This window comes from Myotis nattereri (genome assembly GCF_964212035.1).
Source record: "Myotis nattereri genome assembly, chromosome: 5".
NCBI lineage: Eukaryota > Metazoa > Chordata > Mammalia > Chiroptera > Vespertilionidae > Myotis > Myotis nattereri.
This window is the reverse complement of record NC_138080.1, coordinates 32198320-32210016: the sequence shown is the minus strand read 5'-3', so window position 1 is coordinate 32210016 and position 11697 is coordinate 32198320. Positions and strand designations below refer to the sequence as shown.

General features: G+C 56.7%; 1 protein-coding gene across 4 annotated transcripts; it reads left to right on the top strand.

Annotated features, from left to right (window-relative positions):
• The first annotated feature begins 1329 nt into the window (after positions 1-1329).
• WDR18 (WD repeat domain 18) lies at positions 1330-8689 on the top strand. Of its 4 annotated transcripts, none has more exons than XM_081092677.1 (10): positions 1330-2178; positions 4058-4168; positions 4992-5125; positions 5423-5564; positions 6081-6224; positions 6441-6505; positions 6604-6728; positions 6949-7115; positions 8010-8078; positions 8231-8689. In XM_081092677.1, exons 1-10 carry the CDS (start codon positions 1969-1971, stop codon positions 8360-8362), a joined length of 1299 nt encoding a protein of 432 aa, XP_080948803.1. In that variant the 5' UTR covers positions 1330-1968; the 3' UTR covers positions 8363-8689. The 4 variants fall into 4 exon arrangements, with proteins under 4 accessions (XP_080948803.1, XP_080948802.1, XP_080948801.1 ...); XM_081092675.1 differs by having other exon boundaries at positions 1861-2178; positions 6018-6224; positions 8231-8593; XM_081092676.1 differs by lacking the exon at positions 6441-6505 and having other exon boundaries at positions 1858-2178; positions 6018-6224; positions 6590-6728; positions 8231-8593.
• Positions 8690-11697: the final 3008 nt, after the last annotated feature.

The window sequence follows — 11697 nt, the reverse complement described above, 5'->3', positions numbered from 1 at the left end:
CCCCAGAGAGGGGAGGAGGGGAGGAGGGGAGGGAGAGGCCTGTGAGGGGGCCTGACTGCAATCCAGCAGTCCTGCCCTGGGGCACCGCCTGGACCTGTTCCAGCCTGAGCATCCACCCTGTCCCTTATCCCCATTGGCACAGTTGGTCCTCTGCAAACCATACCAGCTGGGCCCACCTCTGTCCTGGAATCTGGAATTTGGAAATTTCCAGGCCAGCCTTCCCAGGATGAGGACACAGACCCTTTAGCTCCGAGGAACCCCCAGTTTGCACGTGGGGAGTAGGCCCAGGGGTGTGCAGTGACCTGCCCCAGGGCTCAGAAGTGCCAGTTTCAAGCCCCGAGTTGCTGAGTTGCTGATTAAAAGGGCCACCTGGCCCACCCCCTGGTTCTGCAGCGTGCTGGATTTCAGCATGCAAAGAATTGGTTTTGGGAAAAAGCCTAAACGGTATTTTATTTTGGTGTTTGAGAAGGGTAATTTATCACTGGAGGTATCTTATTTCTCTTATTCACACTTTAAGAAACATTTGAGAAACCTGGGGTCATCCGCTGGTTATGGTGGTGGAAATCGGAAACAGCTGGTTCTAGTTCCAGTACAGTTTGGACTAGGTCAGTGATGGCGAACCTATGACACGCGGACTCATTTTTTTGGTTGATTTTTCTTTGTTAAATGGCATCTAAGTATATAAAATAAATATCAAAAATATTAGTCTTTGTTTTACTATGGTTGCAAACATCAAAAAATTTCTATATGTGACACGGCACCAGAGTTAAGTTAGGGTTTTTCAAAATGCTGACACGCCGAGCTCAAAAGGTTCGCCATCACTGGACTAGGTGGTCCCAGCCTCAGTTTCCCCATTTAGCTAGTGCTGGGGTTTGAGACCCCTAGCTCTCCTCAACCTACAAAAGTCCTTCCGCCTCCTATGCCCCAGGAAAAAATTAAATGCAGGCTTCCCACTGCCCGCGAGGCCCTCGATGGCCAGCGCCGCCCCCCCACCCCCAGGGCCTGGCCGTAGGGCGTTGGCACTGCCTCTGCCCACCTTTCTCTTCAAGGGGTTAGCTCCCCGCTCCAAGGACACCTCCTCCGGGAAGCCCTTCCCTCCGCGTAACCGCTCCGCACTGTGGCCCCGGGGCTGGGAGCGGCCCACACTCCGGCTCCCGGCCCACGGCTCCCGCCTGCCACCTGGTGGCCGGAACCGGGCCTGCGGGATCTGGGCGCCCCTCCCAGCGGCACGAGGGCCGCGCTCGGCACCCAGTTGCAGGCACCGCGCAGCGGGCGCCCCCGGTGCTGCTGGCGGACACACTGCCCCAGGCAGCCACGTCTCGCCACCGGGAGATTTCTGTTTTTTAAGTGATTTCTCCCTTTTCAAAGATTAGCAACGATTTCCACATTTTAAAGTAGTTTTCAGACGCGGCCGGGACAGCAGCTGTGACCTGAAGTTAGGCGCTCCCGACTTGTTTGGCCTGCACCAAGTTCATGAGCTAAAAATGTGGATTCTGTAGCCTCCGGCCCAAGAAGAAGGGTCCGGGGGTAGGCTGATGGCGGATCCCTGAGTACACACTTAATTGCAATGTATTAGGTGCCGCCAAATATGTCGGTACGGAGTCTACACTTGACGCCTGTGAGGTCGGTACTTTATTATTTGCGTATTAAAAATAAGCAAAGAATCCGAGCGCGCCAAGCGTGAGAGACAAGCCCGACTTCCAAGCTCTGAACCGACTAACTTATCGCAGAAGACCCTGGGACTTGATTTCTTTTCCATCTAGTTTCCATCTAGTCTCCTACCAACATCTTCGGTCAGACGTTGCGCCCCTGGATTCTCAGCGGGTCCGGGGTGATGGGGGGTCCCACTCACCGGGGAGTCCGCCCTCCAGCCGCCGGAGGCTGGACAGCGTGGGCGCCGCTCTAGCCCTCCGGCGAAGGCGCCTGCATCTTGCTGGTGTGACGCACTTCCGGGGCGGGGAGAGAAAGATGGCGGCGCCCATCGAGGTAGCCGTGTGTACAGACTCGTCCGCCCAGTTGTGGAGCTGCGTCGTATGGGAGCTCCACTCGGGCGCTAACCTGCTCACGTACCGCGGCGGCCAGGCTGGGCCCCGTGGTCTGACGCTGCTCAATGGCGAATACCTGCTGGCGGCGCAGCTGGGCAAGAACTACATCAGCGCCTGGGAGCTGCAACGGAAGGTGCGGCGGCGCGTGCCAGGGCTCCAACTCCGCTGGGGGTGCGCGGGTCGCCTTAGACTGGGGTCGACGGGGGTCGGCCCACGCCGGGGCCGGGAGGAAGTCCCGGTTAGGGTGCTCTGCGCATGCGCGGGTGGTGGTGGTGGTGGTGGGTTTATGGTCGAAGGGAAGTGGGCGTGCCCCGAGCGGGCTTGGGGACGAAGGGGCCGGCCTGAGGCTGCGGGCATGAAGGGATGGGGAGGTAGTGGGTCCCTAGAGAGAGCTGTGCGAAAAGGGGCGCGAAGTTTTGTGGTTGGTTTTTAAACTAGGATCTATCTACTGACTCTGCAGTGGTATTTTTAAACGTTGATTAGAGAGAGAAACATAGGTTTGCTCCACCCAATTTTTGTTGTTAATCTCCACCCGAGGACATTTTTTTCATTGATTTTTAGGGCGAGAGAGGGAAAGAGAGAGAAACATCAGTGTGTGAGAAACATCAGGTGGGAGAAATATCGATTGGTTGCCTTCTGCATGAGCCCCGGCCAGGGCCTGGGCCAGGGAGCCTGCAACCAGGGTACCTGCCCTTGACCAGAATCTAACCCTGGACCCTTTGGTCGGCAGGCCGACGCACTATCCACTGATCCAAACCGGCTAGGGCCCCCCATTTTTTTAAAGTGGTTTTTTATTGATATCAGAGAGGAAGGGAGAGGGAGAGTAGAAACATAAATGATGAGAGAGAATCATTGATTGGCTGCTTCCTGCACGCACCCTCCTGGGGATCAAGCCCACAACTGGGCATGTGCCCTTGACCTGAATCGAACATGGGATCCTTCTGTCCACAGGCCTACGCTCTATCCACTGAGCAAAACCGATTAGGGCTCCATCCATTTTTTTTCTTGGCTGCATGCTGGGGGGTGGGGGATGGGGTTGTCAAGGTGCATTCTAAGGCCTGTTTGTTAGCACCGGACTCAGGGATGGGTCAGCAGACTTCCAAGGGTGCTAAATTTAAAGGGAGAGTCTGTAGTTGGGGTCTCATGGGTCTCATAGGTTTGGAAAGTAAAGGTCTGAGGCCTGGTGAGCCCCCTGAAAACGTAGCACGGGAGACTTATCCTCCCAAAAGAGAGACGATCCCTCCTCGGAGCCCATGGTGTCTCCTCTTAAAGCAACCCCAAAATGCTGCTCCTGCAGCTACATGCTGCCTTTTGCTGCCAGCTGGCATCTCTTGGGGATTTGCCTGGTGTGGGCCACACAGAACTTATATTTTCCCATTTTAGAGATTTGGAAATTGAGGTTCAAGGTCATGGTGGGGGGGCCTTAGGAAGGCAGGATTGAGGAATGAGACAACTGGCCTTTGGGTTCTTCAGCCCCAACACCCTCCTGGACCCTCTGTGCCTCTCCCACCCCCATCCCTATGCCCATAAGAGCACCGTCTTTTCTTTTTTAAAAAATATATGTATCTATTTTTAAATTGATTTCACAGAGGAAGGGAGAGGGAGAGAGAAAGAGAAACATCAATGATGAGAATCATTGATTGGCTGCCTCCTGTACGCCCCACACTGGGGATTGAGCCCACAGCCCAGGCGTGTGCCCTGCCCGGGAATCGAACTGTGGCCTCCTGGTTCATAGGTTGACGCTCGCCCACGGAGCCACGCCTTGCATCCAGGCAGGAACACCACCTTGCTCTGATCCAAGGATTTGCCATTCTCCACCTCCAGCATGCAAAGCCTGGGCTGGAGTGAACACTTCTTTACTGAACCATGAATTTGCTCAAACCATCTCTATCCCCATTCTTTCTGGTTTTCGTGGATTTACCAGCTGCCTGGGCACCCCCCACTCACTCTCCTCACCGCTCCCTGGCTCCCAAGTTCTGCATGAAGCTCATAGGCTTCTTATGTTCCTCTAGGACCAGCTCCAGCAGAAGATCATGTGCCCCGGGCCTGTTACCTGTCTGACCACATCGCCCAATGGCCTCTATATGTTGGCAGGGATTGCAGAGAGCATATACCTTTGGGAGGTGAGTGTCATGGGACTTAGCCTATGGACCGCGGAGTTAGACCACCAACAGGACATAACAGACACGAGTGGATCAACCAGGGACTAGTCCTTGCCCTGTCATTTTCCTTGCCTTCCCCCTCCCCTGCCTCACCTCCTGTCCAAACAGTGTAGGATTTGAGGCCAGAAGGTGGGTATAACTTCCTCTGCCTTGCCTGACCTTAACCTTGACCTGCAAAATTGAGGTCTGCCAAGGGAACTGAGTTCTCTGCAAGATGGGAGAAGCTTTGTTACCTCATTCTGGGACTTTTAAGCCTTAGTCCTGGTTCTGAAACAAGGAAGCAGTTATTCATTCATAGGGAGAGAAACAGAGGCAGGGAGAGGCTCCTCACATGGTAGAAACCTTTGCCCTGATTGCTGCCAGCCTGGTGCCAGGGGTATGATAGAAACCAGTGGCTTGTGGCCTGATGGGGGCATCTTAGGAGGTCCCCCCTCCTTGATGGGGGACAGTCATAGTACTCCAGGCCATTGGGGTTGCTGTCTGGCCCTAACTGCCCCCTCCCTCCTGCTAGACCAAGTGTCGAGGCTGCATTTGAAGCCCCTCACAGCTGGCCTGGAAGACTGACGTCCTGCTGTGACAGTCACCATGAGGAGCTGCTCCAGAAAGGACCAGCTCCCTCCCAGCTTTGTCACTCCCACCCATTCCTTTTCTGGATGCTGTCGTCATACCACCCTTCTCCCTGCCCCTGGGCAGACTCTCCCTTCACCTCAGTAACCTGCCAGCTGTAGGACCCGGCACTGCACCTGCATCCTGCCCTGACCTGCGTGTGCCCTGCCTTCCCCAGGTCTCCACAGGGAACCTCCTAGTCATCCTGAGCCGCCACTACCAGGACATCTCCTGCCTGCAGTTCACAGGGGACAGCAGCCACTTCCTCTCGGGCGGCAAGGACTGCCTGGTGCTGGTGTGGAGCCTGTGCAGGTAGCGCCCTGACCCACTCGGGCCTGCGCCTAGTCCGTAGCTTCCAGCCAGGTGGGGCCTCAGCCCAGAGGGCAGGGAGCCTGCCCTGCAGAAGGCCACCCCAAAGTCCCGCGGCAAGAAGGAACTGGGTCTGGGGCCTGCAAGTCAGGTGGACTGTTGTGAGGACAGTGTGATTGGTTTGTCCAGGGACTGATTGGAGGCATCTGAGGATTTTCTGCCAGTGGGATGGGCCAGTGGCTGTGGAGGTGGGTGGAGGCATCAGGTACAGCCCTCCCCCTGAATCCACTTCTCTCGCAGTGTGCTGCAGGTGGACTCCTCCAGGACCCCAGCCCCCCGGCATGTTTGGTCCCACCATACCCTCCCCATCACAGACATGCACTGTGGCTTTGGGGGTCCCTTGGCCCGGGTGGCCACAGCATCGCTGGACCAGACGGTGAAGGTAGGACCGGCCCCCCTCCCCCACAGTGGATCTGTGAGCTGGGCTAGGATAGCTGGCAGGCTCTTGGCTGATGTGAGTCAGTGAATCTCCTGCTCCCCCCAGGCTGGTAGCTCTATACAGCTATCAATCCCCCAAGACTTCCCACCTCAAGGACATCCATGGGACAGCAAACTAGGCCTGTGTTGGCTCTGAAATTCTTGATTGGCCACCCGCCCCTGGTGGCTCCCTGACTCCTTGGGGATTCAGTGATGTCCAGCCTTTAGGTCTTGTCCTTGGTGGTGATGGTGGTGGAAGGCAGACTCCAGGCCTAACAGCAGCTAACATGGAGTGACAAGGGGTCCTGGGCATGAGAACCCAGCTGTGTCTTAGGAAGTGCCCCAATGCCGAGATCCCCCTGAGTGACAGCTCCCTTCTGAGGTTCTGGTACAGGGTCTCCCATTCAGGGCTGCTCAGCTCCCTGCACCATTGGGACCCCAGTGTCTGTGGAGCCCCATCCCATATCCCGCCTGCCCCCAGCTGTGGGAGATCTCCTCGGGCGAGCTGCTGCTCTCTGTGCTCTTTGACGTGGGCATTATGGCTGTGACCATGGACCTAGCTGAGCATCACATGTTCTGCGGTGGCAGTGAGGGCTCCATCTTCCAGGTCGACCTCTGCACCTGGGTGAGTGGTGGGTGCCTGGGCCCGTGGTTGGAGGCTTATGGGACAGTGGGACACCCAGGGTCCATCCATCAAAGGCCCTGGGACTGTCCATCCTCCCCTGCATCTAGGTCTTTGAGCCAATTGGGCTCTGCCCCAGCCCATCACCCCAATGCCCTGGGGCCCCCAGGGCTGAGGTACAACTGTATCCCTCTGCTCACTGCCCCTCGGCCTCCACAGCCTGGACAGAGCGAGAAGAGCTTCCAGTCAGAACAGGACAGCGGGAAGGTGTTCAAAGGCCACAGGTGTGGGGACCAGACTGGTAGCTGGGGAGGGGCCCTGTTCTCTAGCTCCTGGGGTCGGGGGTCATTTGGGCCACCCTTTCTCAGACCTGTGTCCCCAGGAACCAGGTGACCTGCCTGTCAGTGTCCACTGATGGCAGCGTGCTGCTCTCCGGCTCACATGACGAGACCGTGCGCGTCTGGGACATCCAGAGCAAGCAGTGCATCAGGACAGTGACCCTCAAAGGTGGGGCTGGGGGCAGAAGACCAACAGGCTGTAAGCTGGGTGGCTTTGCCCGTTTGTCCACACCCCAGCCACTTGGCTGGATGCTGGGAGGTAGGACCAGCTAGAGGAAAGTAGATGGGCCACTCCTGTACAGGTGGGTGGGTTTGAGGAGTGGAGGGTGTGGGAGCCATGGCCCAAGCCTGGCCGAGGCAGCTCCTGACTGGCCACCTGCCCTACCCAGGTCCCGTGACCAACGCCTTCATTATGCTGGCGCCGGTCAGCATGCTGAGCTCCGACTTCCGGCCCAGCCTGCCCCTGCCACACTTCAACAAGCACCTGCTGGGCGCTGAGCATGGGGATGAGCAGCGCCGTGGGGGCCTTACTCTGCGCCTGGGCCTCCACCAGCAGGTACTGGCCTAGCAGGTTCCCTGCCCCGGCTCAGCCTCTGCAGCATGTCTGTGTTCCCTGTGGGAAGGGCTCCCGGCCAGGATCCCTGTGAGGACCCTCCACATAGGCCGTCAGTGAGGAGACCCCTCTGCATGCATTGCTGAGCCTAGGCAATGAAAAGCACCTTCCACACTAGAAGCTGACCACATACCGGGTACATTCTCAAATAAGACAAGCCCGACCAAAGACGCTGTATCCAGTGCCTTCTCCAGCAGGACAGTAGGCAGCGCTCACGCCCCTGGTGCCCACCAGGAGCTCCCCGCCAGAGATCACCCCTGGCCTGTCCTCGGCAGGACCACACATTGCCCCTCTGGCTCTGCTCAGTCCACCTCTGTCCACTGTTCCCGTGCCCTGGAATCATGAGCCCCACGAAGGTGTCCAGGCCCCTCGCTCAGACATCATGATGGATGGCAGGACCGAGTGCCTGTCTGCCAGCCAAGGGCAGCATGTCTAGACTACATCTAGCAGGAGGTGGACAGGCTCTCCACTGCGCAATGTCCATGCATGTCAGTGGGTGGGAGGTTCTGCCCACATCTAGCTGGTCCTTTTCTAGAGCCTTCTTGGCCCTGGTTTCTGCATGTCCCCCAAAGCCTGGCTCTAATCCCACACCCATGGTGTGGCCTTGACTGTCCCCATCCCTTGGGCACAGTCCTGCAACAAACAGGCAGCAGATCTAAGGAGGCTGACACGGTGCTTCCTGCTGGGTGTCGGTTGGAGGTGCAGCATCCCACTCAGTGAGCGACACTTGGAACCTGTCTTCCATCTGTGAGCAGCATCAGGATGGCACCCCCTCACCTTTGGGTGGTGTGAGCAGGGTGGTGAGCCCAGAGGTCACTAAGGCAGCCCCTTTTGCAGGGATCGGAGCCCAGCTACCTGGAGCGAACAGAGCAGCTGCACATGGTAATGTGCAGCACAATGGAAAAGGTGGGTAGGGCCATGGAGAAGGGTGAGGCTGGAGTGGGGTGTGGTGGAGTGGGACTGTTAATTGCGGAGGAGATTCTGCTCTCCCACATCCCAAAATGTCAGAGGGCCCTCCACCCTGAGCGCTCCCACCCCCCAACCCTGCTCCTTCCCAGAATGTGCTGGGCGGCCAGGACCAGCTGAGGATCCGAATCACGGAGTTGGAAGACGAGGTCCAGAACCTGCGCAAGATCAATCGAGACCTCTTTGACTTCTCCACGCGAATCATTACTCGGCCTCCAAAATGAGTGCAAGGACCAGACTTCTACCCAGGGACAGCCCGGCAGAGCCACCCATCCTGGGGCCACTGGGCCAAAGCCCCCAGACCAACAGCTCTGTTACAAGCTCTTCTTTCCCTGGCTCCGTGTTTGGATTGTTACTTGCATGAGGAGTCGTTTTGTCTGTGTTGATCCACTCGTGTCTGTTGTGTCCAGTTGGTGCTATTTTGTTAACAAAAGATCTAAAAGCCTGTCCTCTTTAGTTCTCCGTGTGTGCTGAGGGTTGTCCCAAGTCCCAGGCTGGGCTCCAGGACCCTCAAGGCAGGCTGTCAGGCCTGACTTAAAAGTCGTGTTGGGAAGCTGTGGTTCTGACTATTCAGATACTCATCTGCCACCCTGGTGCCTCTGCATGACCTTGAGAACAGGCCACTCTCTGTGGGAGGGGGTGGGGAGGCATAGCCTCAGCTACAGGCCGAGGTCACCAAGGTGGCTGTGACTCAGGGAAAGCAGTGGGTTCACACTGGTCACACCCTGATGGCTACCAAGTCTCCTCAACCTTGGTCAAGGCTAGGACATTGGGGTAGCAGCCAGTTCTGGGCCAAGGTGCCAGGGGCCTCCCTGCCCTGGGGGCACCACCAGTCCAGTCGGCACCTGGAGGCCAGCCCAGAAGTGTGAGCCCCAAGGCTGCCCTCAGAACCTTCCCGAAAGCTACCCCTCAATGACAGTACCACTTAACCATCCAGAAAACTCACGTAATTTGTCAGGTGCCATCGTAACTGCAACTGCAGGCCAGGAGCCAGCACTGAGTTCATGCTTTTAGGCTAATTGGAGTTCCCTTTCCTCCAGGCTCTATGTCCTCATAAGCGGGTGGCTCAGCCATACCCTGCAGCGGACGCCTGGGGATGGGACTGGGCCCACCCTCTATCCACCTCTGTGGCTCTTGCCTTCCCCCTCCCCTATCCAGGACAGAATGACACCTAGAGCTGTCTTGTTCATGTCAGACAAGGGGTCCAACTGGTTTTAGGGACTACATCATGGTCCACACACGCGGAATGGGGTCTAGCAGCTGGTCAGCAAAGCTGGGGGCGTGGAACTTGGTCTTCAGAGGTTCCAGGAGATGGAGGGGGAATTTCAAGATGGGTTCAGGCTCCCCTAGGGTAGCTCACCTGCCAGAGCCTAAGACCCTCTGGGCCCTGAACCTCAAGCTCTGCCCGGCCACGTCAAACCCCAGTCCTCGCTCTGTTGTTGCCTCGGTAGGTGACTTGGAGCTAGATCTGAGCGGGTACTGTTGCCCAAGTCTGCGTCAGAGTTGGCAGGTTGCTGTGAGATGGGCTCACTATACCAGCCTCTGCTCTGGCAGTCTCCTGGATCTGGATTTTTCCCTGGGAGCCGGGGGGGGGGGGGGGGGGCGGGGGGCGGCGCAGGGAAAGGAGCACTGTTTCCACTGTCCCTCACCCTGCACATACTTCCAGGGCCAGAAGCATCCCCAAACCACCCTGAACTTTCAACTGCTGGGGTGCCCTCGGCAGGGAAGGTGTAGGGTCCCCACACCCTGGGGCTGTCCCCATGTTCTGACTCGGGCCTGGGGCTGTGGTACCTGCCCACGCAGCAGCTTCTGACACCCTGGGAGGTGGAACAACATGCAGGCGGCCTCCATGACTCTGTCCAGTGTAGTCCTGGAAGGTTGCCCATCCTCTGCAGACCACCGTCAGAGCGCTTAGAGGGGGTTGGCCAGCCCACCATGCACCTTGCAAACAACATACGTGGGTGGTGGGCACAAAGCTGACCTCTTCCCCATCCAGCTTGAAATCACTGAATGGCACACATTTCTTAGCACAATTTGACCCCAGATCCTAGACCATCATTGTCAGAGGGGACATGCCGACAGCACCAGAATTCACTGGTGACTATGCTGGCAGAGTTCGTAAACCACAGTGAGGTGCCACCTCACACTTTCGAGAACCACTTGTTTTTAAGAAAAAGTCCACAAGTAGGTGGAAAATAACCCTCGTGCACAACCGGTGGGGCAGCCGCTGTGGCAGAGTCTGGTGGTTCCTCACAAAATGGTGCAATCACCATAGGATCCTGCACTCCCACTTCCAGGTGGAGGGACACCCAAGTGAACTGAAAACGGACTCAGAACCTGCACACCCATGGCCACAGCAGCATGTTCACAATGGCCCAGAGGAGCAGCCGATGTCTCAATGGATGGGTGGATAAACACTATGAGGTCCATCCAGAAGGTGAATTATGTATTATTCAGACTTAAAAAGGAAGGACATTCTACACCTGCTACAACATGGATGACCCTGGAGGACATGCTCAGTGACAAACGAGTCACAAAAGGCTGTTGGTTGACTGCCTGAATCTCTGATGAAGGTAAGAAAGTGTCCGCTGCCCAGGATGGGTCCTTATTTCTGAGGCTCATGCAGTCGGAGGGACCGTTCCCCAGGGTGGGGCGAGGCCCAGTGGAACCCAAGGACGCTAACGGAGCCTCACCTGGGATCATGGCAGGTGGGTGTTCCCTGGCATGACAGTGGCCTCAGGCAGGGAGGGAACCAGAATCCAGGACCCTTGGGGATGCTCCCTCTCCTGGGACACCTGGCCAGGTGACTGGATGGGATAACCTGGTCACCTGGAATTCAGTTTTCATTAGTTATCTCAAATTCCAATCCTTATTGCTGGCTGGCACTTGCATTTTTACTTATCTAAAGGTGTTTTTTTCCTTGCCCTTCTAACACTGGCTCCAAAAGAAAGTGTTTTCGTGTGAGAAAATGAGCCAAGTGTAGATTTATTCATTAGAGCTGGAATGTTCTATGCTGGGAGGCTGTTCTGCATCCAGAAGGGTCTGGAAGACACTCCCGTTTTCTCAGTCCTCCACCCACACCCATCCTGGATGAGAGCCACGTGGAGTGCTGCTGGCCCTGATTCATCCCGCATTTATTGAACGCCTGCTGTGTGCCAGGACCACAAGGACCTGGGTCATTGAAGGTGGGGAGGCCCAGAGAACACAAGCTTGGGGATTGGTAGGTGGCAGGGAGCTATAGAAAGTTCTGGAGCAGTGGACAGTGATATAAACAAGTGTCTTTATGAACAGTTACTCAAGCAACGTGATGGCAGCGTGTGATGGAGTCCAGGTGCGCAGAGTGAGCTAAATGGGTGGGGGATGGTTCTCATCTGGGTGACAAGAGGGAACATCTTTCAGAGCAGTGGCATTTGGCACTGGGCCTTGAAGAGTGAAGAGGAGTTCTCTGGTTTAAGTTGCCTGCCCACAACTAGGGAACTTGAGATCTATCCTCTGGATTCCCATCAGACACACCTGTCTAACTTCCCAGGGCGCACACCAGGTTAAAGCACACCCGGGT

What these genes read in the sequence shown, in the direction of transcription:
- WDR18 (XM_081092675.1), top strand. Translation starts at nt 1,969, where the DNA reads ATGGCGGCGCCCATCGAGGTAGCCGTGTGTACAGACTCGTCCGCCCAG. An exon ending in AGAGCATATACCTTTGGGAG is followed by an intron (nt 4,169 to 4,991) that starts GTGAGTGTCATG and finishes TGCCTTCCCCAG; the next exon opens with GTCTCCACAGGGAACCTCCT. An exon ending in AGGTCGACCTCTGCACCTGG is followed by an intron (nt 6,225 to 6,440) that starts GTGAGTGGTGGG and finishes CGGCCTCCACAG; the next exon opens with CCTGGACAGAGCGAGAAGAG.